Here is a 27,420-nt window from a genome sequence, read left to right on the forward strand (position 1 = left end):
TTACAGCATGTCGCTATGATGTGGACCGAAACAGTTTTACAATTTAGGCTACAGGCTATCAGTGAAGATGCTGACCATTCACAGTACCAATTTGTCAGGCAGATGTGTTTCCTGTTAATTTGGTCATATACTACATTCCTTACATTAAAGATTATTAGGGCTGGATATACCACTAATTTCTGTGCCACACTAAGGCTGAGTTATGGATAGAGTAAATCATTTTTCCTTCTAGTAGCATATTTAAAGATCTGACTGTTGTTTTGAATTTGTGATTAATTGTTGGCAACAAATTTTGTAAGGTAGAAAATGTACTGTGAGGCTGTTGTCACTACATCCAACTGTTTAAAAGACCTGTCAACAAGACGTTCCAGAGTGCGTGCAACATACTAACCCGACCACAAATTTCTGTGCAAAAAACATTTTTTCTTCAATGACAAGTTATCTGGATAACACATTAGAGAACGAAATATGAAAAAGTGAGTCACTCATCCTCTCCAAAATCTGGTATTATCGCCAACGCAAAAGTTGCTGGGCTTAGACATTTGAGAAGAAGATCTGTAACATTACTCCTGAAAATTTAGAATATTCTGCTTCATTTATTGATTAACTTTCAGGCGTTACTGCGAGTGGTGTGGCCAGGCCCTGTACAGCGCTGAACTGCCTGTCTTGTGCCTTGCCGAAGTCCAGTGATAGTCCATTTGCGGAGAGTCATTCACTAATTTTCAATGAAATATTATTTACATTCTCGACTATTAAATTTACTCCCATATCCTTGATTATAGAATTCCTGCATAGTCAGCAAAGAGAATTATTTCTGCTTCTACATCTACATCTACATCCATACTCCGCAAGCCACCTGACGGTGTGTGGCGGAGGGTTCCCTGAGTATCCTCCGCTTGTTGGATATATGATGGCAGATGAATAAAAAGAAGAGCTAAACCAAACTCGACCCAGTGGTGCACCTGTAGTGGTTATTCTCGATCCTGAAGACGATCTTTCGTTGTGTACTCTCCTTGGGTTTCTTAATTCAACGCTATGTATCCTTTCAGTCAGGATGAAAACTAATTCCCAGAAGATCTCCGATCCCACGATGTTTCAGCTTCCTTAGTAGAATACAATGAACTGTACATTCAAATCATAGTAGAGAGTGTAAGTGTAAACCATCGAATATATTCGATACAAATGCTGCATTTGTACAGGCAGAGAAAGACAACATTAGAGTCAGCGGTTTAAAGCGTCGTCCAATGAAGGCAGTAGAAGCAACTACTGACTGTGCAAATGCTGAGCACGTAGCAACTGAGTTTTTCTTGCTGGACGAGGGTCTGTTACTTCGAGTATCGTGTTGGCTTGGTAAAATTTGTAAGGTGGCCACGGCAGTCATAATTCGAAGAGGTAGCTGCATTTCAGCGATGTTGTGTTTTTGACGAGTGGGAGACCGGAAGGCCCGCAGGAAAGACTGTCCAACACGTTGGGCGGTAGGTTTCAGACGAGCACTTCGCCGGTCCCGGTGTTAAGAGAGGAGCAGACGCTCGCCATCTTGGCGGCACACTACAGTGTCGTGCAGGCGCACGCCTGCACCGCAGGCATCGCCGACAGCGTGGGCACCGCAGCGCGGTTTAGCACCTGAGCACGTCGAGACCGTTTCGTATGGTATGCCTTACCCGCAGCCCACGCCTTTTCCAGTTGCGACAACCGACGGAAATAGCGTAGAAGACTGTCTCCAAATATTGCATGTTTACCCTCCACCACGGCAATAGCCTTGTCGCAGTGGATACACCGGTTCCCGTGAGATCACCGAAGTTAAGCGCTGTTGGGCGTGGCCGGCACTTGGATGGGTGACCATCCAGCCGCCATGCGCTGTTACCATTTTTCGGTGTGCACTCAGCCTCATGATGCCAATTGAGGAATTACTCGACCGAATAGTAAAGGTTTCGGTCAATAATACCATCATAACGACCGGGAGAGCGGTGTGCTGACCCCACGCCCCTCCTATCCGCATCCTCCCCTGAGGATGACGTGGCGGTGGGATGGTCCCGGTAGGCCACTCGTGGCCTGAAGATGGAGTGCACCCCCCACCCCTCACACCCCACACCAAACAGTCTCGGCAATTGACAGAATTCAAGCAACTCCATTGTACTCGGTGTTGAAGTATCCAGGGACTATTGTAAGACTGTAGATGTGACCATCACTCGAACGTTTCGCTACCGTAATGTCCCTGAAATAAAGCTAGACGATTCCTACGTTTGTAACGGAGTAACACATAAAGTAGTACTGTCATAAACGGATATCACTGAACTCAAAAGTCAGTATGTCGAGTTAAGGTACCAAGCTATCGATCCCCGCTAAAAACGGAATCAAAAGCTAGCATGGGCACTGTACCTTCCAAAGTTTATTCAGAGTCCCAGCGACGCTTTACAAATCATCACATCTGGTGGCTTCAGTTCTGCCCCACAGGCTAAGTCTAGGAAAGGTAATCACCGTATCACTGAAAGGCACTTACCCCCCCCCCCCCCCCACTTACCCCATAGCTTTCGCAGTACTGGGCACAATCAGCTTCACATTTTCCTGTAGGAGGTAATATTGGCCAAAACGAGAAGAAAAGTTGTTCCTGTAGTAATTCGTCTCGAAACGAAAAGCTTTTGTGAAATGGGTCTGACTGCCATCTCTCTGTTACGTATAAGTAGACGCTATAGACAGAGCCGTATGTGGTTACCATGCATCTTCACAAACCATTCAGCCCTTCTTCGCAGGAAATCGTGCACCATTCCTCATATACCTGTATCCATTCGTGTTGCGTCACATGCAATGATCTCACGTTCTTGTAAACTCTGCACATAGCCGATGGATTGAGCATAAAAAGAAAGGCCTAAATGTACTGACAGACAGTAATCTAAGGGATTCAGGTTCAGTTGACTGGGAGGTTATGCTACCAGACCTCTTTGACCAATCCATACCCACGAAAAGTACAGTGAGATACTATTGTTCGATCGAAATAAAATGTATGGTGCCCAATCGTTCCCATACCAAACTTTATCTCCTTCTGCAGGGGTACCATTCCCATTTAGCGGTGGTAATTAATCTGCTTGATAATGTGTATGGCCTGTGAGTCTACCACCGACAATGCCTCTCCATACATAGATACCGAAGCTATCCTGGTGCCTTGTAAGGTGTCAGGCAAATCCAATACCTTCCATGAAAACCATGACATGATAAGCAAATCCAGTAGTATGTCACATAGCTCCGAATAAATCGTGACATTAATTAACCACAGTAATACGAGTAACGAATGAGCAAATGGAATACCACAGACTAACATAAGAATGCCTAAATGCATGTCGTACCTTCCCACCATGAGACCGATGCAGTTCCGAGGGGAGAAACGAGAACAGAAGCCGAGAACAGAACCGTGTTAAGCTAGAAGGCCCTACGATAAGGGACGGACTGGACACCCACGTCGCCAGCCTACCTCTAAGACTACCACCCGCACGTTTTAACGTGAGACTTTTCGCGTCTCTGTTACGTCAAGGACCACCTCCCAGTCCATGTTAAAAGCTAGAGCCATCCAGAAAAACAGTATAGATCTTACGATAACACAAAAAGAGCCACTACCACCCGCAAGTTTTAGCGTGAGACTTTTTCGTGTGTCTGTTACATTAGGACCACCAGCCAGCCCATGTTAAAAGATAGAGCCCTCCAGAAGAACAGTATAGATCTCACGATAACGCTAAAAGGGCCACACCAGCTGCAGGTTTTAGCGTGAGACATTTTCGCGTCTCTGTTACGTTGCCAACTTTAAAAACATTGCCCCACCACAAAAAGTATAACGTTTCTCGTTGGATGGACAGAATTTTTGTAGGTGGAGCTGAAGGTTAACATTGAGACCCTGATTGGTAAGATGAAAACACAGCCAGATAGTTTTTTTAACCAACTTTGGGAAATTGTAGTAAGGAGAAGTTAGAAGACAGTTGCTTCCGAGATGGCGAGGTGAGCGGAGCTGTGCGCCGGCCGCTGCCCACCTGAAGCTGCCTAAACACCGACAAGGTAATGAACGCATGCGATGCCGCATTTTTGAGCGCATAAGGCTTCACTCAGAACTGCAGAAGTCTCATCTGTTACACCCCCTTTTTGCGTAATACTAGTGTCGATCGTAAATTAAAGCTCATGGTGTTCACATTTCCCACTTGAAGTAAAAATCTGAAACGCGATGATTTTTCTGTTATATAGTTATTGAGAAGACACATCAGCCACTGTAATTTACGACAAGTTATATAAGTTATTAAAGATAATTGAGGGTCACTGTAGACCATTTTGATAGTTTTTCTCTTTTGTGAAACTTAATTTAAACCTAGATTATAGGTGTGATATGGCATAGGTCATCCTTCGATCCACTGTAGAACTTGGAAACCCATTCAGGGAATATTCGTTCACATTTTTGTTTGACGTAGTTGGTTTTTACCATCCTGTATTAAAACACTTCCTTTCATCAATAGTGCAATTTATAAACAATGTTTTGTGAGTAGAATAAAATTTCCAATGGTAAACTTAACTCGAAAGCTTTGCACCCCTTCCACTAAATTTAGTTAGTATTAAGATTCTTTTACAGGGAGTGCAGTGGAGCTGACGCTGAGATCATTTAGTATTTGGTTATATCATCGCTAGTCTCACTGAACTCTTCTGAATTCTACATGTCATGTGTGGTCTGGCGTCTCCTTACCAGCAACAGGTTCCAGGTTCAAACTAGTCAATTCCCTAAAAAACACGCTCAGAGCATCGCTGCGCGAACGTGGTTGGGAGACACGATATAGAACAAACAGACACCACCATGAATGTTTAGAGCCTCACCTCCCCAATTGCTTGAGGATTTGCATCTGCCCACGAGTGGCAATTGTGCTATTTACATGCACAATGATCTCCAGCAATAAGATGGGCTGTTCAACTGAATACTATTACAATTATCACAATTAAAACATCCTGTATCTCAATGAGTATTGGTTTCCAGATATGTATTGGATTCCAAATAGGAACTCTTCTTCTACACCCATGTAAGAATATGTCCAAAATTTTAACTTCTATGCCAGCTTGTGGTATGGACAGTGGCTCAGACTCGTTACAGCTCACGAACGAAGAGCACCATCAGAGATGGGGGAGATGTTTTATTTGGGCTCAGCCGCTAACAGCAAACAGATAAGTGACAAGCCGCGGCTGGTTCGTATGTAGTACTTCATGTCAGTAACTATCTATCACGCCCATCTGCTTTATGTACGCCAACCTTGCTGTGGACTTTGACTTTCTCGATATGATTATTTGCATTTCTCCCGTGTCCCGCACATGACAAACTTGGTTTCATTAACGGATTAAAAACTCGTATCAGGCACAGATGCAGCTGCCTTAATAAAAATAGCACTGCATTCAAAAATACATTACAAACATGTAAATATATATTCATGTAGTTGCATGACTCTCATGGTCGATTTCTGACTTCACAAAACATTAAAAGTTCGTGTTCATTTTTTAGTACTACTAATCAAAGATGTATTTCTAATCTGTACTAAATCCAAGACTGGGTTGGCAGCAGAGAGGTAGAACGTGGAGAAACCTTGTTGGACGTTGGTTTCTTGCTCATTCCACCATGAAGAACGTGGGTAGACAAAGTATCAGTAACATTTAAATGGAATGATAGTGTTCTGAGGTGTATCAGTTCCTGGGAGAGACTCTCTGCATATCAGATTTTGCGTAATCATGTTGAGCAGCAGATTCTTCCGCACAGGGTGACGGCAGGTGTCTGTGACGCACCTGGTATTGTACCCTCTGGGCTCTATGAACTAGCAGTACACCTATGAGCTGTTTGATGAACTAACACGTCAGGTCATACTGAAGAACCACAATATTGGCCTTATTCTAGTGAATTTAGATCTGAAAACAGATTAGATTAATAATTTAACGATTTCTGTCAGTCAGGGAGACTACACATATGACTGTGAGACGGACGCTAGGAAGAGCGTTTGTGGTCTACAGTTCATTGTTGTATACGTTTAAACAACTTTCTGCTCGGACAGTTTTAGCAACGTGCTGATGACTTCCTTTCTGTTGGCGTCAAGCCCACAGTGGATGACGTACCCGGCTGTACTGTTGACAGCTGGGGATGTACGCGCAGCCCATATTTTCGGCCAGCGGCGACTTTCCGGAGGTGGTCAAGCAGCGGGTGGCGGCCAACAGCCAGGCAGAGGGCCGCACGCGGTCCCGCCTGCCGGCTCTCTCCCAGGAGGAGATGGACTACATCAAGGGTGAGTCGCCGGCGTCAGCTGCAGAGAGAGGCGCCGCCTCCCCCGTGCCCCCTGCCCCTGTCCCGCGCCACAGCACAGCCCTCCAACCGCCTGGCCTATCCACCTATAGTTCAATTCTTTCATCTTGGCGGTTCGCGCATGCCCTCCCAGACGCGGGAGATTGCTGCGTTGCCAGTTGTACGCGCCAAGAAAAGCAGCGCCACAGTATAGTTCGCAAACTTACGTTTAGGGGGGGGGGGGGGGGGGGGGCGCAGTTCATGAAATGAAGCCACCACAGCCGCATTAACCCTTTTGCAGCTACAGAGATGTGCTCCCCGCATACTGCGCTGTGCACGATTTTGTCATCACTGCACTGCTCGCCTGTGCAGACACATTTTGTTTCGACTGCTTTGTCACACCTTATCATTCGATTTCACAAAAACTATTTGGACCAAAAATTTTATTTTTACACATCTTCTTGACTGATACTTTCCCCCCATAAATGACTTAATTTTGTTTCGCTGTTCAACGCAGTTATTGTGCAGCATTAGATGAGGTAAACCATTGCACGAAATTTTGAAGGTTTGCAGAAATAAAAGTCCATAGCGTATACCATTGCACGAAATTTTGAAGAGTTTGCAGAAGTAAAAGTCCATAGCGTATACTTTCCGTATGGTCGAGTTTAGTTGCTACTAGAAATTTCAAAAAAATACATTCCAACAAATAAAATTCATGAAGTAAAACACTTTGATATTGTTTTTAAATTAAGCACCGAACAAGGTTTGAACTCAGAACCTTTCACTCCACAGCCACACACTTTAACCACTATGCTAACACAGCTCATTACTTCAGAGAATTCCCAGAGGACTTCAAAATGTTACGCAAAATACCGACAAACACTGTTAGTATGACTATGAATTACTCACGTTTCGTCGAAGTACAATAGGAAATAAAAAATTACCGCTGTTCTTCATTGCGAAAAAGCGGTTAGTGACATTGAATTTCCTTGCTATCACCTGAATTAGGAGGCTTATTGCTTGTTTGTTTCAATTAATTAATAGAATATTAAGCAATTGGTATAAAGAATGCTTTTTCCAAACTTTCTATAAAACAAAGTCTGCTATCAAGACATTGCTTTTGTTAAATTACTTTATTTATGACTGAGCGTTTCTACAATTGAAGACACTCGTCCGTGCTCTGCACTGAAGTCGAACTCTAGCATCATCGTTCTCTGTTCATTGGCTGACTGTGTTTTGTGGCGTCAGATGCGCAGAACGAACCTAAATTAGGCTTCCATCGTAAATGACACGCACTTTAGCCTACACACATAGCCAGCACGCGCCTGTGGTGTGCGAGTGAGAGCGCCAAATCGGTTAGCGAATGTTGGCGGAAGTTGCCGAAGATTGCCGATGCTAATGACAGCTGCATGAGCGCAAGTACAGTGGTGGACAAAACGAGCAAGACCCCTCCCCTTTTCGTTATGCTGATCCGCACAGCTTTAAAGTCTGCTACACAGCATAACAGGCAAGATGACGAAGTGCTACCAACATACCATGCGCAGGCGTGAAATTGACAAACTAGCCGAACTTCGTCAGACTGTTTTCAAACATGTGTAAGACTATATTAATGCTGATTAGTGTTTTAAACACAACACGTAAATATAAGATGTAAATGAAAGAAGAAACGCTAATTAGTATGAACTGTACTAATAAAAATTAATTTCAGCTTATCGAGGTACGGGTTTTAAGGGCTGGGTAGACAGATAGACAGTGAAGAAAGTGAAACTAGTAGCGTTCCATGTTTACCGATTTAGGTGACGAAATCCTAACAACGAAAATAGCTACGACAGTTACTGAGCCGGCCAGTGTGGCCGTGCGGTTCTAGGCGCTGCAGTCTGGAACCGCATGACCGCTACGGTCGCAGGTTCGAATCCTGCCTCGGGCATGGATGTGTGTCATGTCCTTAGGTTAGTTAGGTTTAAGTAGTTCTAAGTTCTAGGAGTCTGATGACCACAGATGTTGTCCCGTAGTGCTCAGAGCCATTTGAACCATTTGAACAGTTACTGAACATGAGGGCTGCATAAATAATTCCCCTTACTCTTTATTGGAAATATTCAAGTTGCAGTCGATACATCAGCACATTACTCGTAGATATGCTTTCGACCCAAATCACGTTTACAGGGACGCAAAAAAAATCCATTTGCCTATACACGTGGCCATTCAGATCCCAGTATTAATGTCACCGCGTTTTAGAAGTGTGAGCATTCTGATTGATGGTAGTTTCAGAAACACTTCGGCTAATGAACGTTTTCGGGCTGTGGCGAGTCTAATGGAGAATTCGAAACATTGTAGAATACGTTTGATAGCTATGTAGCCGTCTATTTCCTGGGGTGGTGTAGAATTATCCTACTAAATTTAATCGCTTAATAACGGTATTTTGTTATTTCGATAAACATCCCGAATGATTGTCTCTTAAGCGGTGACACAGAGGTAGAAAATTCTTGTTTTTGAATCCAGGAAGGTCTATGCAACAGAAACTGCAGATCATTTTGCCATTTTGATTGCGAAATTGCCGGCTTATTGAAGTCTGGGGTAATAACAGAGGGCTCTTTGCTTGGGTTGTCTGCTAGTGTAGTGAAAGGTGTTTGCTACTGCAAGGAAGGTCTGGTTTGTTTTCGGTTCTAATCTCGATGGAGGCAGATAGAGTATCAGTAAAGCAATTTTAAGAAATTCTCGAGCCCCCAATACATTTTATTGCTACCTTTATCCTGTACTGGCGCCCGGTGAATGTAAATATGAAGATCTTGTAGAATTTCATAGTTGTTACTGATTACCTTTTCTGCTTCTGTCAATAATTGATTTGACTTGCGCGTGTGGCACTGAATGATTTTTAACTCAATTTCGTTATGAGTCTTCAGGCATTGCAGTATGACTGGTCTGAACGTTGACACAGACCGTTTCGCAGCCGAATGGGCATAATATTTTGCTAATTCGTAACGATCTGGGGTACTTTGTCTTACTAAAACAGTTATGTTACCTCGATAAGCTGAAATTCCTTTTTATTATTATAATATATACTAATTAGCGCTTCTTCTTTCATTTATATCTTATATTTACGTGTTGTGCTTAACACACTAATGAGCATTAATATACTCACACAGATGATTGAAAACAGTCTGAGAAAATTCGGATAGTTTTTCAATTTCACCCCTGTGCTTAGTGTGTTGGTAGCACTTCGTCGCCTTGCCTGCTATGCTGTGTAGCAGACTTTAAAGCTGTGTCGATCAGCATAACGAAAAGGCGAGGGGTCTCGCTCGTTTTGTCCACGACTGTACAAGCGGCTGGCACGGCCCGTGAGCCACTAGGCTTTCATACTTCTGCACTCCCTGGCACGCAGGCGGATAATTTACAGAGTGCACATGCGCGATGCGATTCGCTTAGCATCAGACTTGAGCGAAGTTTGTCCGAATGATGAATAACGAATTCAGATATAAATTACTATTCGTTATTCGTGGATCACAAGTATTATTCGAAACATTATGCACTTACAGGAATAAAAACATTTATTTGTCGTCTGGGAACAGAGAGAGTTAAGCATAATAGATACACCTGAAATTCAGTTGCATTTATAGCATTCTTTGTCATTCTTTTCGTTTCTTTTAAATTAGTTTTCAGTTCAACTCTTGTTTTGAAAGTGTCATCACAAAGTTTATTTGATTTACAGATATTTATCATTGTGAAACGAAGGAAAATACGTTCTACACATGCAATACACTCCTAATTCGTCATTAATCATGACTTGTACGTTTGGCTTCCAGCTCCATATCTTCTTCAATATCAATTGAAATGTTTTCTGTTCCACTTTAGTGTTTGAAAATAATTCGTTGTGCTTAGACTTTTAACTTCAGCTGTCAAACCACGTTCCTAACAAAATCTTTTAACGTCATAATGCTATTCGAAACTCGTGACCCCACTTCTTTGACTGCTATATGTCTAAAGTTCGTTGTAACCCTGCTTTTGGTCGTGTACAGCAATAGAAGTCGATTCCTTGTTTTTAAATCGTGCATAAGACTTTTCTGCCATAACTGCAGTTGGTGTAGAAAGGCGAAAAACCTCTTACACTTTTATATACTCGAAAGCAGTGTCTCTTCGGAAACTTTTGAATCTCAAACTCCACTTAATTGCATAGACAGATGTCGGATCAAAAAACTGTTCTATATGCTAACGGCAAGGTCACCCAGAATTAATCCTGAAACACTTTGGATGACTACAGAAGTCCAGCACCATTCCAGAAACGTTTTAGGAGACTTTAGATTAAAAGTATTGGGATGTTAATCGTTATGAACCTCTGACGCCTTCCTTGGCTCAGTCATTTTGAACCATAGCAAACACGAATTGCCTAATTATACTTAGAAGGCACCGTTATCCGAATGTGTTAGCAATCTAAGAAAGGTTTGTGAGGTTGAAAGTTTTTGTCGGCTGCAATATCATGGTTGCCAGCTTACTTAAGAGTTCTTGCATCATGTTAGCAGTGGGAGGGGAAGATGTATTGACATAGCAGAGACAGATGAAGGGGACCGAGTCTGTAGAGTAGTGGGGCTGTAAAGCTCTAGGCAGAAGATGTGCTGCAGCCGGTAAAAATATGGCGTTAGTTGTGGTACTCGCACTGACCCGCTGCGACAGCAGCCGGTTATGAGAACTCTAGTGGCTGCCTTCAGTGTCCCTCCACTTGTCGAAGCACCCAGACATTCCACACGTTCTGAAACAAATTTCATGATGACTCCCGACAGCTGGTAGGACTTGGCAGAATTTCCACTTCTGAAGTTACGTACAATATGTCTTCAGATTTGTAGGCACGTCTTTCTGGAACATTATTTTGTAAAACACACAACACATTAATTGCAGCAATTGCAAATTCATCTCGAACATCAATTGGGCGAAAAAACGTCTCTGTTCTCCAACTTCTTTCCCAGAGAGTATTCTATAAATTGCCTAGTCCGACAGTTGGTGCTGAAGGGTTCTCTTATGGTTTGTTACACACCTTTCCCCATTGTTGTTGTTGTTGTGGCCTTCGGTCCTGAGACTGGTTTGATGCAGCTCTCCATGTTACTCTATCCTGTGCAAGCTTCTTCCAGTACCTACTGCAAACTACATCCTTCTGAAACTGTTCAGTGTATTCATATATTGGACTCTCTCTACGAATTTTACCCTCCACGCTGCCATCCAATACTAAATTGATGATCCCTTGATGCCTCAGAACATGTGCTACCAACTGATCCCTTCTTCTAGTCTTCTCCCCAGTCCTATTCAATACCTCCTCATTAGTTATATGATCTACCCATCTAATCTTCAACATTCTTCTGTAACACCACATTTCGAAAGCTTGTATTCGCTTCTTGTCCAAACTATTTATCGTCTATGTTTCACCTCTATACATGGCTACACTCCATACAAATACTTTCATAAATGACTTAATAATAATTAAATCTATACTCGATGTTAACAAATTTCTGTTCTTCAGAAATGCTTTCCTTGCCATTACGTCTACATTTTATATCCTCTCTACTTCGAACATCATCAGTTATTTTGCTCCCCAAATAGCAAAACTCCTTTACTACTTTAAGTCTCTCATTTCCTAATCTATTTCCCTCAGCATCACCCGACTTAATTCGACTACATTCCATTATCCTCGTTTTGCTTTTGTTGATCTTCATCTTATATCCATTCCATTCAACTGCTCTTCCAAGTCCTTTGCTGTCTCTGACAGAATTACAATGTCATCAGCGAACCTCAAAGTTTTTATTTCTTCTCCATGGACTTTGATACCTACTCCGAAATTTTCTTTTGTTTCCTTTACTGCTTGCTCAATATACAGATTGAATACCATCGGGGAGAGGTTACAACCCTGTCTCACTCCCTTCCCAACCACTGCCTCCCTTTCATGTCCCTCGACTCTTATAACTACCATCTAGTCTCTGTACAAATTGTAAGTAGCCTTTCGCTCCCTGTATTTTACCACTGCCGCCTTCAGAATTTGAAAGAGAGTATTCCAGTCAACATTATCAAAACCTTTCTCTAAGTCTACAAATGCTAGAAAAGTAGGTTTGCCTTTCCTTAATCTAGCTTCTAAGATAAGCCATAGAGTCAGTATTACCTCACGTGTTCCAACATTTCTACGGAATCCAAACTGATATTCCCCGAGGTCAGCTTCTACCAGTTTTTCCATTCGCCTGTAAAGAATTCGCGTTAGAATATTGCATCCGTCACTTATTAAACTGATAGTTCGGTAATTTTCGCAACTGTCAACACCTGCTTTCTTTGGGATTGGAATTATTATATTCTCCTTGAAGTGTGAGGGTATTTCGCCTGTCTCATACATCTTGCCTACCAGATGGTAGAGTTTTGTCAAGACTGGCTCTCCCAAGGGTGGCAGTAGTTCTAATGGAATGTTGTCTACTCCCGGCGCCTTCTTTCGACTCAGGTCTTTCAGTGCTCTGTCAAACTCTTCACGCAATATCATATCTCCCATTTCATCTTCATCTACATCCTCTTCCATTTCCACAATATTGTCCTCAAGAATATCGCCTTTCTATAGACCCTCTATATACTCCTTCCACCTTTCTGCTTTCCCTTCTTTGCTTAGAACTGGGTTTCCATCTGAGCTCTTGATTTTCATACAAGCGGTTCTCTTTTCTCCAAATGTCTTTCTAATTTTCCTGTAGGCAGTATCTATCTTACCCCTAGTGACATAAGCCTCTACATCCTTACATTTGTCCTCTAGGCATTCCTGCTTAGCCATTTTGCACTTCCAGTCGATCTCATTTTTGAGACGTTTGTATTCCTTTTTGCCTGCTTAATTTACTGGATTTTTATATTTTCTCCTTTCATCTATTAAATTCAATATTTCTTCTGTTACCCAAGGATTTCTACTAGCCCTCGGCATTTTACCTACTTGATCCTCTGCTGCCTTCACTACTTGATCGCTCAAAGCTACCCATTCTTCTTCTACTGTATTTCCTTCCCCCATTCCTGTCAATTGTTCCCTTATGCTCTCCCTGAAACTCTGTACAACCTCTGGTTTAGTCAGTTTATCCAGGTCCCATCTCCTTAAATTCTCACCTTTTTGCAGTTTCTTCAGTTTTAATCTACGGTTCATAACCAATAGATATGGTCAGAGTCCACATCTGCCCCTGGAAATGTCTTACAGTTTAAAACTTGGCTCCTGAATCTCTGTCTTACCAATATATAATCTATCTGAAACCTGTCAGTATCACCAGGCTTCTTCCATGTATACAACCTTCTTTTATGATTCTTGAACCAAGTGTTAGCTATGATTAAATTGTCCTCTGTGCAAAATTCTAACAGGCGGCGTCCTCTTTCATTTCTTAGCCCCAATCCATATTCACCTACTACGTTTTCTTCTCTCCCTTTTCCTACTACCGAATTCCAGTCACCCATGACTATTAAATTTTCGTTTCCCTTCACTATCTGAATAATTTCTTTTATGTCTTCAAACATTTCTCCTACTTCTTCGTCATCTGCTGAGCTAGTTGGCATATAAACTTGTAGTACTGTAGTAGGCGTGGCCTTCCTGTCTATCTTGGCCACAATAATGCGTTCACTGTGCTGTTTGTAGTTGCTTACCCGCTCTCCTATTTTTTGTTCATTATTAAACCGACTCCTGCATTACCCCTATTGGATTTTGTATTTATAACCCTGTATTCACCTGACCAGAAGTCTTGTTCCTCCTGCCAGCGAACTTCACTAATTCGTACTATATCTAACTTTAACCTATCCATTTCCCTTTTTAAATTTTCTAACCTACCTACTCGATTAATGGATCTGACATTCCACGCTCCGATCCGTAGAACGCCAGTTTTCTTTCTCCTGATAACGACGTCATCCTGAGTAGTCCCCGTCGGAGATCCGAATGGGGGACTATTTTACCTGCGGAATATTTTACCCAAGAGAACGCCATCATCATTTAACCATACATAAAGCTGCATGTCCTCGGGAAAAATTACAGCTGCAGTTTCCCCTTGCTTTCAACCTTCCCCATAAGGATACTTTAAATCTTCACAATAGAAATGGAAATGAGAGTTTGGCGTCATTGACCGACAGGCTCCTTGCGAGACAGGTCCGGCTGCCTTGGTGCAGATCTAAGTCGACACCACATTGGGTGACCTGCGCGCAGTATGGGGATCGAATGTTAATGAAGACAGCACAACACCCAGTCCCTGAGCGGAGAAAATTCCCGACCCAGCCGGTAATCGAACCTGGGCCCTAGGACGGCAATCCGTCACGCTGACCACTCAGCCATCGGACGGACATCTTCGACAGTAACGCACTGCATCGGTTCAAAAGTCTCCAGACACTCTGGGACTTAACATCTGAGGTCATCAGTCCCCTAGACTTAGAACTACTTAAACTTAACCTAAGGACACCACACAATTCCATGCCCGAGGCAGGATATGAAACTACGACCGTAGCAGCAGCGCGGTTCCAGACTGAAGCGCCTAGAACCGCTCGGCCACAGCGGCCGGCACGGCATCGGTACTCCTTTGTCTGATATGGGGCTTTTCTCCAATATTCGCAGATTTTTGCTAACAAGATTTTGGTGCAAAATTCATTGCATAAAAATAGGTGAGTCACTATATTTTCCGTGTGTTCCAACATCTATGTAAGTGAACCTACAATCCGTAGCACATAACGCAAATAAAACAGTGGAAAATAATTTTTATAATTACCGTAATGTACGTTTGTTATGAGAAAAAAGCATCATATATTCCACGTCCATCTCTCTGGGCTAATCGGCCACGACTGACTACAACGGATACTTAACATTGCGGCTGCTTACTGCGTTATAGTCCAAAGTGCTGAGGCCGTCTGCTGTTAGCATTTTTATGTTTCATTTGTGGTGCTGCAAATCAAGTAAAGCCGTGCTCAACATAAAAGATGGATTCAGCACTGCAGTGGTGTGCTCTTGACTTCTTGCCACCTCTGGACAGTTGCAGCCACTTAGAGAGCGATCTGCATTTCAATACGTACTCTGAAATACGGTACATCTGGTCTTGGAATTATTGGCACTGTTATAGGGGAAAAATGATAAAACAGCTGCAGTAGTAGGACCAACCGGGGATTGAATCCTGAGCCCAATTTGTGTACTCTGGAACTTAAGCCATTGAGCAATAAAGGCATATTCTTGGGTGAACCATTAATAAGTTATTTGTAAAACAGAAACTGCAGTGAGTCAAGGGAACAAATACTAATTCTGTACAAGAAGTAAACAAAGAAAATATAGTGTTATTCGCCACTTAATTCACAAATAATTTATTGGTGAATAAATTTGTTTGAATGTCCTACTTATTCGAATAACTGTTGGGACAGAAATCTATTCGAATAATACCCATACTGGAATGAAATTTTCACTTTGCAACGGAGTGTGCGCTGATGTGAAACTTCCTGGCAGATTAAAATTGTGTGGCGGACCGAGAATCCAATGCGGAACGTTTGCCTTTCGCGAGCAAGTACTCTAGCAACTGACATACCCAATCACGACTCACGCACCGTCCTCACAGCTTTAACTCCGCCAGTACCTCCTCTCCCACCTTCCAAACTTCGCAGAAGCTCCCCTGCGAACCTTGCAGAAGTAGCACTGCGGATTAGTCACAGCATGGGGGACGTGACGTGGCCACATGACGTGGTCAGGAAAGTGTGTAAGTGGACCAGAGGCGATTGCGGACGATTCTAGCAATAATGCGAGCCGCAGACGGGGAAATCTACTTACGTAAGCGACTTCGATAACGGGCAGATTTTTGAGGGAACGGGCATTTCGGAAACGGCGAAGTTAATCGTCTGTTGGCGTGCTACCGTCGAGAGCATGCGTGGAAAGTGGTTGAAGGACGGTGAAATCCCTGTCAGGCGCCTCCTCGTCACGGAACGCAGAGGTCGGCAGCGGAGCCGCTCACTAACGTGGGTTGGGTGGCGACCTGCGGCGCGGCCCATCTGGCGACAGAGCGCGGTACTGCTGAGAGCCCAAGTGCTGTGGGGCACACTGCTGAAACGCGAGGTACCGCAGAAGACGTTCCACTGTCTGTTGCCGTGTTCGCCCAACGTTATCGCCAGTTAGCTTTGCAATGGGCAGGTGTTCATCGAGATTTGAGCGTGCATCAATGAGAACGTGTCGCCTGTTCGGATGAATCGACTTTCTTTATCATTATTTTCTAGCTGATAAAATCCCGCTTCGCTAGGATTTTCGTTTTCTGCGAGTAGTTGTATAAGAATAATAATGGACAAAAAAACTGCAGTCAAAGACTTCTTCGTTTTTTTCTGACAGATGTCTTACACATAAACTGTTCACATTAAATTACGTTCTTACATACTTGATGTTTCGTTGTGTGGCGAATAGACACATGTGCGTTTTCTGATTGTCACCAACATAGACTAGACCATGTGAGAAAAAAGGTTCCTTCAAATTAACTCTACAGTAGCGAAATGTTTGGCCCTGAGCCTCATTCACTGGCATACTATAAGCTAACTTCACAGAAAATTGTAACCTTTAAAAAAAAAAAATGACGTATGAGTTGAGTGAGATCAACGGTATTCTTAGTATGAATACCTATTTTCCTTTTTGTTTACCAGTTAAAATTAATGCTTCAATAATATTATTAAGTAGTACTTCTACGCAATATCTAGTGCCACTATATAATTTGGGTGAGTTAATATTTCCTGATAGTATTATTGGCGATGCAATTTTCACTTTCAATGTATGAGATGCATACCCGACGTATTTAATGAGTTCAAAAATTACATTGGAAAGTTGACACTTTCATCTTGATCAATCTCTGGATTTATCGAGTTATATATTGTTTCTGCTCCCGGAATCATTTTCTGTATTTGCAGATTTGTTTGTTACACTATGTCATTTCTAGGTGTTAAAACTGTTCGTTAGCACAACCAGTCTTTACTTAGATAGGCAATTTCTATCGATAGATACGCTTTATCAATAAGCTGTTCCTCGATTTTCACCACACTTCCTAATTCTTGTGTTAAAATAAGCTTACCAGAGTACGGATGGAGAGTGTAAGTACCATTTCCAATTTTGAACAAATTTTTGGTAAATATATGAGCTTTTTGATCTTTTGTCATTATTTGCACGCATATTTTATTTCAAAGATAACTTTTCAACATTAGTCCAAAATATTAATCTGTTTAAACGTACGTTTATTTCGTCTGCCGGTGTTGAGTTTCGATTTACCGGTAATGTTTGCCAAAAGTTTCCTGATAGTAGCAATAAAACTCCTCTAATCAACCTGTTGTTTTTTTCAAACATTTTGTATTGTTGTATTCAAGACCTTTTTTATGGGACGTTGTACATTCGTCACATATTATCATTTCGCATCGAGTTAAACGATACCCATTGCGCCAAAGATCTCATTATATCTCTGACTAGAAATTCTACGCAGGAATTACACCATGAAATTTGTGTTGGCAGCGCCGAGTCTTAATTACGTCAGCACTATCTCATTAAGGTTACTCCCATGTATAAACGTCATTGGTCTGCAGTGAACAGTTTTGGATACAGAGTGAAATAAGTGGGCGCGACAGTTCCGCATATTGTTGTGTATGTGAGGTAACTGTGTCGACACTATTCTCAACTTTTCATGAACAGTTTTCCTTTGTTATTTTTTTTCCTCGAATAGAATAATAATATTGAGACGCACTTCAAAGAGATCACACGACGGAATTTGCGTTGGCAGCGCAGAGTCTTGATTACGTTATCATCGCAACTTTTGCCACCCGCAACACCCACTTCCACCCACCGCCACCAAAACACCGTGGCGCACAATGTGAGACTTAAGGCTACTCCCACCATAAACGCCATGGTCTGCAGTGAATAGTTTTATAGTTTTGGGTACAAAGAGCAATATATGGATACACATCTCATATACATATACAGGGTGTTTCAAAAATGACTGGTATATTTGAAACAGCAATAAAAACTAAACGAGCAGCGATAGAAATACACCGTTTGTTGCTATATGCTTGGGACAACAGTACATTTTCAGGCACACAAACTTTCGAAATTACGGTAGTTACAATTGTCAACAACAGATGGCGATGCGGTCTGGGAAACTGTATAGTACGATATTTTCCACATATCCACCATGCGTAGCAATAATATGGCGTAGTCTCTGAATGAAATTACCCGAAACCTTTGACAACGTGTCTGGCGGAATGGCTTCACATGCAGATGAGATGTACTGCTTCAGCTGTTCAATTGTTTCTGGATTCTGGCGGTACACCTGGTCTTTCAAGTGTCGCCACAGAAAGAAGTCACAGGGGTTCATGTCTGGCGAATAGGGAGGCCAATCCACGCCGCCTCCTGTATGTTTCGGATAGCCCAAAGCAATCACACGATCATCGAAATATTCATTCAGGAAATTAAAGACGTCGGCCGTGCGATGTGGCCGGGCACCATCTTGCATAAACCACGAGATGTTCGCAGTGTCGTCTAAGGCAGTTTATACCGCCACAAATTCATGAAGAATGTTCAAATAGCGTGATGCAGTAATCGTTTCGGATCTGAAAAATGGGCCAATGATTCCTTTGGAAGAAATGGCGGCCCAGACCAGTACTTTTTGAGGATGCAGGTGCGATGTGACTGCAACATGGGCCTTTTCGGTTCCCCATATGCGACAGTTCTGTTTATTGACGAAGCCGTCAAGGTAAAAATAAGCTTCGTCAGTAAACCAAATGCTGCCCACATGCATATCGCCGTCATCAATCCTGTGCACTATATCGTTAGCGAATGTCTCTCGTGCAGCAATGGTAGCGGCGCTGAGGAGTTGCTGCGTTTGAGTTCTGTATGGATAGAGGTGTTAACTTTGGCGCATGAGACGATACGTGGACGTTGGCGTCATTTGGACCGCAGCTGCAACACGGCGAATGGAAACCCGAGGCCTCTGTTGGATTACCTGCTGCACTAGCTGCGCGTTGCCCTCTGTGGTTGCTGTACGCGGTCGCCCTACCTTTCCAGCACATTCATCCGTCACGTTCCCAGTCCGTTGAAATTTTTCAAACAGATCCTTTATTGTATCGCTTTTCGGTCCTTTGGTTACATTAAACCTCCGTTGAAAACTTCGTCTTGTTGCAACAACTGTGTTCTAGGCGGCGGAATTCCAACACCAGAAAAATCCTCTGTTCTAAGGAATAAACCATGTTGTCCACAGCATACTTGCACGTCGTGAACAGCACACGCTTACAGCAGAAAGACGACGTACAGAATGGCGCACCCACAGACTGCGTTGTCTTCTATATCTCTCATATCACTTGCAGCGTCATCTGTTGTTGAAAATTGTAACTACTGTAATTTCGAAAGTTTGTCCAACTGAAAATTTACTGTTGTCCCAAGCATATTGCAACAAACGGTGTATTTCTGTCACTGCTTGTTTAGTTTTTATTGCCGTTTCAAATATACCGGTCATTTTTGAAACACCCTGTATTTACTTTCTGCTGCTCAAAATTGACATGCTCCCTAGGAAACAATAGCTAGTAGTAACATTACTTAACAATAGGTTTTTGCCATTTAAAAAAATAAATCAGTTACATGTTTGTAGGTTAATGTATAACACAGCATGTACTAGAACGAATTTAGAAAATAAAGAAACCAGTGAAAATATAACACAACAGAAAAGTAAAAGTTACAACCATTCCACGTCTAGTATGAACCCTATGACTCCAGTGGCTACCCCGGAATGTGTGTCTTGCCACTTCCGTACACACTCGCTACGCTACCTGTACGAATACGGGCCCTTCTTGACCCTGTGTCCCCACAGGACTCAAGCCACCACTAGGTTTTCCAAGTCCATCCATTTGTCTACATTTATTTTCCTCAAATACTACGAAGGCTATTCCGAAAGTAAGGAACGACATGTCACGAAATGGAAACCACAGTGAAGTTCAAAACTGTTTTATTTGAAACAATTAGCTACAACATCTCAATAGTGGCTACGGTTGTCGTAGCGTTGTATCAATTTTCCAATACCCTCGTTATAGAAGGCAGCCGCCAGTGCTTTCCGCCAATTGTCTACGCTGGCCTACAGCTCATTGTCTATGCCAAAACGTTGTCTTCATAGCCAGTGCTTCATGTGAGCAGAGATCAAACTCAGAGGGAGGCAATTACGGGCTGTATTGTGGGTAATCAAACATTTCCAATTAAAAACGATGCAGGAGCATCTTCATTGCCCCCGCAGAATGCAGCTGAGAATTGTCTTGAAGAATAAAGCGCTCTACAGTTATGTAATGTTGTCTGCATAGTTTCAGGCGAAATTTCTTACCAGGAGCTCGTACTTGGCGGGAGACACGATTGTTCCACGCATGTTTATGTGCTTCCTGTGTGCTCAGAACTAAAAACAAAGTCGTAATGCAATCGACGGGCATACTAGAGACACTGCCCATCACACCTGTGCAAAACTTCATCGGATTTTCACTGTGGCTTTCATTTGGCGACCGATCGTTCCATACTTTCCGAATAACTCTCGTACATGAAACAATAAGTAATGGAAATTTTCAATGTGCTGGTCTTTTTCAGTGTCTAAATCAGTGGCTATATCTTCAAGTTCCAGAATGTATCAGACTCCTAAAAGATAGCAGCGTCTGTTGAACGTGATCTTCCAGTCATTGCGATCCAGAGGGAGTGTGTGTTTCGCATCCATGCGCGCATATGATCTCCGAACTACAGGAGGCTGTGAATACCGTTACCCTCTTCATCTTGTCATGACTCCTCAGACACAACTTCTCCCAAACGCTCATGTCCTAAATGTACTGTTACCCTTCCACGATTTTGATGGTACCTATTCATTGCAGATGCAGATATCTTATGTAATATTCTGTCAACCGCACTCCGTAGCTGTTTATTCATTACCATTTTTCCACGGTGGTACTAGATGCTACTGCCGTTCTATTTACAATGTACTTCGTACACCGCGGCACAGCTTGATTTGGAGTTCCCTCATAACCACAACCACAAAGGTTTCTTGTGCACATGGGAATTCTCTTCTAATTAAAGGGGACAGGAGTCTTGCTCTTTTAAAAACTGTGGCATTCCATTACTGTCGTCGATATGCTTCAACTTTAGTCTGTCCCCAATGTTTGGAAATGTTGCACGAACCTTGCGCCCAGTATGCAATTAGTCCCGTTCACGCGGTTACTCCTGCCTCTTACAGTCCCACAGGCCTAGCTCGGTGTCCACTCTCCTTCTTATTATACAAAAGATCCTTTCCAGGTCTCCAAATTCCAAACAACACCTGGCTGACACCGAGATATCGAGTTGTTGTTCCCATGGCGAATTGGAATGCCCTCCGATCTTACTGTGCTATTTGTATTAGATGACACGTTTTCCTTTACTAGCTCATATATTGTCTTATTGGCAATGATAGTCATAGTATTGCTAGCGTACTATCCTTGAATCTCAAAGAACGTACGGTTTACTTTCTTCTCCAGTTTTGGCCTAGAAATGGCTCTGAACACTATGCGACTTAACTTCTGGCGTTATCAGTCGCCTAGTACTTAGAACTAATTAAACCTAACTAACCTAAGGACATCACACACAACCATACCCGAGGCAGGATTCGAACCTGCGACCGTAGCGGTCGCTCGGTTCCAGACTGTAGCGTCTAGAACCGCACGGATACTCCGGCCGGCTTTGGCCTAGAAGTTTCTGATAGTATTACTGAAACATCATCAGCATATGGCATCACACCGTCTACTTCCTCATCGTTCTCGAGTATTTGAAAAAGTGGCTCAGCAATTTAATTCCAAAATTTTAGCTCGCAAACAATATTCTTCAGCATTTTGGTCTTCTGTGCAGTCCACTCCACTGCGCAAATCCTACAGTATTCCAAAAGGCTACAGCAAGGCATTTAGGGGACTGGATGTCTATCAGTCTTTGGAAGATTGTCAGCCACCATAAAGGAAAAAGAAGCCTGAACCTCGCGATCAGGCCCTGAAGACCACGCGATAGTCGACCGACCGCCGTGTCATCCTCATTCATCATCGCATGCGATATGGAGGGGCATATGGTCAGCACACTGCACACCGGCCACCGTACGTTCTCACAAGACCCAGATATATATGTTAATATTGCAGTTATTTGCTTGTGGATGGTCGAGTCCACAATTTTATGAGATCGGCTGATGGCATCTACAATTGCTCTTCCTTTTCGGAAGCCAAATTGACACAAGCGGAGGTCAAGGAGTTCCTTGTGCGCCTGTAATATGCCACGCAAAAGACGCTTCTGCACTTTAGTCTGTTTTAAGCAGACACGTAGGTCTGTAACTCTTTGGTTCGACAGAGCTCTTGCCTTATTCTTTCTTTATTATCACAGCTTTAGGCATTTTTCTAAGTTTCTAAACTCTTCCCTGAAGAAGTGCTTCGTTCGATACTGAACCTAGAAACGTTGTGATAGAGGTTACCATGTTGTGTATTACTTCCGGATGAAGCCCGTCGGGACGTAGTGTTTTGTTGCTCCTCAGCTTATATATCGAAATAATCAGCTGTTTTTGTGTGAAGAGCATTACAGGACTCTTATTGGATACTCTTCCGACAGAAAGCCCCTACAACGTTTTTGTTCAGCAGTATCAGCAGTTGGTGTACCATCTTGTAGAAGCTTCATCAGCAGTCAGCCCGCCAGGTTTCTCCAGCCACGGGTCGTAGTCCCATTCTCCTTGCCCACCGTTGATAGGACTAGCAGTGACTTAGCAATCTCATAAGCAGCCTATAGGGCTGCCCCGATACATTCAATTCAACATAAGTCTACATGTGCTATTCTCACTGTTGTGGATTGATTTCAAAACATCTGGCTTTGTACACACCCTTGGCATTTCTAAGTACGCAGTTCAAATGTTCAAATGTGTGTAAATTCCTAAGCGACCAAACTGCTGAGTTCATCGGTCCCATATGTTTGCCCTCTGAGGGTTTGCCATCTCAGCTTTCCAAGCGTTGGTGACACACACTCGTTGAATCTAACTGGAGTAGATTCCCGCAAAGTTTTTTTTCAATACAGTTGTTCATACGTACACGCTCCGATCTATGTTATCACTAACCTCCTCTTTCCTGCATTTAATGTCAAGCGGTGGTGAATACTCCTCTTCCAGATGCGCTTCAGTTCTTCCATTGTTCGTAATTTCCGCCATAATCGCGTTATGAACGCTAACGGTACAGTGACGCTGAACTGATCAGCCAGAAATTCTGTGGCCCGCTGATTAGTCAGAGTGTCAAGTATCTCCAGCACGATTCTCATAAGTGCACGGCTGTCCAGGTTTCTTCAACACTAAAAGATCGAGTCCGGCAATAATGTCTGACAGTTTTTGTCCAATGTCATCAGTTTCTCTACTTAACCTTAGCTTCAGTAACGATGCAGTGTTCATCACTCAACTGGATAATTTTCGTAATTGGCGTAAGACTGTCTGACACTATAGTGTTTGATTTAGCGTATCCACATCCTGTTATTAGTGCAGCTGTTAATAGGGTGCACGGCACTTTGCCACCTTCTACCTATGTACGGCGTCTGCACGCACACGTTATCAATCCCGAGCCCTAACCATGCCTTACGATCTTTAGCCATGTGTACTGCACTTCTCATAGCTTTTAACTGCAACTTAGGATGGAGGCCTTTGCAAAATCTGTATAAACCAGTTCCACATCTAAAATTTCTTATCTCCGAGAATAAATCTGCCGCAGTCAAACGTCAAGTTCCTCTACTGCTGTGCATCCATTATTGCACTTAAGAAAAATTCCATCAACCTCTTCTGCAACATTAAAAGTTATAGAATTTCCCGTGGGATGTGCCACACGAGTGATTGAGAGCAGACCAGTTTGCAGATCGTTTGTGTCCCAAGGTCTGTGTAATATAACATTCCTCTGTATAATTAAGTAGACTCCATTTGGACTAAGTAAAGACTCACAATCCCTGCCTACCTTTGCTCTGACTGGTGTGTTACCTCTAGCACCGCTATCTGTATTTGTAGTTGCTTTTGCATGCATTCATCTTCACGATTACTCCTCCTAACTTCCCAGACTTCACAGACGTCCCCTACCGACTTCGCCACATCTCTTCGTACCAGTTTTGCAGATGGCCAGCAAGAAGTAGGTTCTGTATTGTGTCTTGGACTGCAGTGATGGTTGCTAACATTTAGCTATTGATAACATAGTTCCAGAGTGCTGTGCACAAGCCTGTTATCGTAGACTCGGTTTCAGACAGCTCAATTCTTGACGTTAGTTGGCACTCTAAAATTGTACGTTCTCTTCGCAATGACAGGACGTTTCATTTCTTGCCCAAGATTTCGCCGAATGGTCCAGATTGCTGCGCTTGAAACAGCTACAAATTTATTTAAATTTATAGTATGGAATCTTAAATAGTTTCTCTCCTTCTTCAACATGATATTTCTAAGTCGTGGGTTCACCTCAAGGACTAGGTTCACAACCTGCTTAGTTTTCTGCCCTTTTCTAAACCGTAACTTTACTTCCGTCATCAGATCGTGTTTAGACATAATCTCTGCTGGACAGGGTTCAAAAATTGAATCCAACAGAGCCTCATCAGGGTGATCTTGGTCACAACATGAACTATAACCAGCGGTCTCCTCTTCCGAAGAGTTCCAGATTCCATGTTGCGAATTTAATTTACTTTCTACATCAACTTCTTTTGATGTTCTTGTCCCCATGCTTTGTCTCCAATATGATTATGTTGGTCATTCTAACTGCCCTGACTCTACGCCTGTCATGTTTTGGGTTGGCTGTCAAGGTGACTTGTCCCTTGATTGCCATGGTGCCTTGTTAAATTGTCATTTTAACGGATAAAGACCGTATTTATCTGCTTTGCGGTGTTCTGGGTGATATTTGGTACATAGCCTGTTTTTCAGCTGTTTTTCCCGTTACTTGGTGCATTTGCCACGTATTTGGGAAGAAGGTTCTTCAGATTCTCGAGCAGCGTACGATTCTCAGACTGTGACTACTCCGTACGCCATAGAAGGGCTGGGGCACTTGACTTGCTCAGTTCCTTGTGCAAACCAGCTTTTTCAGCCCGGAGTTGTTCCATTTGTCACGTGAGTTTCGCCTGGTCGAGAGGCCGCTTGGTTAGTTAGCTTTTCAGGTTTTCTACGACGTTCCATGGCAGTTTCTTTGACTGTATACATTCCTTCGTCATATAATGCATTACACCACTGTAGTAGTCTTCCGGTCAGTTTGGTTCAATAGAACATTTCCCTTCATCAGTGTTCATTGTCACGCTATTTCGATCACTGTCATCCTCCTGATCGTTCGTAGTTGACATCGTGCACTTTCCATATCAATAACTCTTTTAATTCAGCTAACTTGCGCTACTTAATTATCGTCGTACAGCACACGAACCACAGATTCACCTTACCCTCTATCAAGATGATCGTGGTACGCCTATCGAACTGCAGATGTGGTATGCAAAACGAGCTATCTGTGTGGTATAGCGAAAGAACCACAGACGGGCCTTAACCTCTATTCAGATGGCCAACGTTTTCTAATCAAATTACAGATATGCTGTTGTTGTTGTCTTCAGTCCTGAGACTGGTTTGACGCAGCTCTCCATGCTACTCTATCCTGTGCAAGCTGCTTCATCTCCCAGTACCTACTGCAACCTACATCCTTCTGAATCTGCTTAGTGTACTCATCTCTCGGTCTCCCTCTACGATTTTTATCCTCCACGCTGCCCTCCAATGCTAAATTTGTGATCCCTTGATGCCTCAAAACATGTCCTACCAACCGATCCCTTCTTCTAGTCAAGTTGTGCCACAAACTTCTCTTCTCCCCAATCCTATTCAATACCTCCTCATTAGTTACGTGATCTATTCACCTTATCTTCATTATTCTTCTGTAGCACCACATTTCGAAAGCTTCTATTCTCTTCTTGTCCAAACTAGTTATCGTCCATGTTTCACTTCCATACATGGCTACACTCCAAACAAATACTTTCAGAAACGACTTCCTGATACATAAATCTACACTCCTGGAAATGGAAAAAAGAAAACATTGACTCTGGTGTGTCAGACCCACCATACTTGCTCCGGACACTGCGAGAGGGCTGTACAAGCAATGATCACACGCACGGCACAGTGGACACACCAGGAAACGCGGTGTTGGCCGCCGAATGGCGCTAGCTGCGCAGCATTTGTGCACCGCCGCCGTCAATGTCAGCCAGTTTGCCGTGGCATACGGAGCTCCACCGCAGTCTTTAACACTGGTAGCATGCCGCGACAGCGTGGACGTGAACCGTATGTGCAGTTGACGGACTTTGAGCGAGGGCGTATAGTGGGCATGTGGGAGGCCGGGTGGACGTACCGCCGAATTACTCAACACGTGGAGCGTGAGGTCTCCACAGTACATCGATGTTGTCGCCAGTGGTCGGCGGAAGGTGCACGTGCCCGTCGACCTCGGACCAGACCGCAGCGACGCACGGATGCACGCCCAGACCGTTGGATCCTACGCAGTGCCGTAGGGGACCGCACCGCCACTTCCCAGCAAATTAGGGACACTGTTGCTCCTGGGGTATCGGCGAGGACCACTCGCAACCGTCTCCATGAAGCTGGGCTACGGTCCCGCACACCGTTAGGCCGTCTTCCGCTCACGCCCCAACATCGTGCAGCCCGCCTCCAGTGGTGTCGCGATAGGCGTGAATGGAGGGACGAATGGAGACGTGTCGTCTTCAGCGATGAGAGTCGCTTCTGCCTTGGTGCCAATGATGGTCGTATGCGTGTTTGTCGCCGTGCAGGTGAGCGCCACAATCAGGACTCCATACGACCGAGGCACACAGGGCCAACACCCGGCATCATGGTGTGGGCAGCGATCTCCTACACTGGCCGTACACCTCTGGTGATCGTCGAGGGGACACTGAATAGTGCACGGTACATCCAAACCGTCATCGAACCCATCGTTCTACCAATCCTAGACCGGCAAGGGAACTTGCTGTTCCAACAGGACAATGCACGTCCGCATGTATCCCGTGCCACCCAACGTGCTCTAGAAGGTGTAAGTCAACTACCCTAGCCAGCAAGATCTCCGGATCTGTCCTCCATTGAGCATGTTTGGAACTGGATGAAGCGTTGTCTCACGCGGTCTGCACGTCCAGCACG

General features: G+C 43.5%; 1 protein-coding gene across 1 annotated transcript in view; it reads left to right on the top strand.

Annotated features, from left to right (window-relative positions):
- Window positions 1-27,420, top strand: part of LOC126281575 (myrosinase 1-like) — a 113,226-nt gene that overhangs the window by 54,754 nt on the left and 31,052 nt on the right. Inside the window, exon 7 of the mRNA XM_049980652.1 lies at window positions 6,137-6,284. Coding sequence (XP_049836609.1) covers window positions 6,137-6,284 — 148 coding nt within the window. The remainder of the gene's footprint in view (window positions 1-6,136; window positions 6,285-27,420) is intronic.

Source organism: Schistocerca gregaria, chromosome 7, assembly GCF_023897955.1.
Source record: "Schistocerca gregaria isolate iqSchGreg1 chromosome 7, iqSchGreg1.2, whole genome shotgun sequence".
NCBI lineage: Eukaryota > Metazoa > Arthropoda > Insecta > Orthoptera > Acrididae > Schistocerca > Schistocerca gregaria.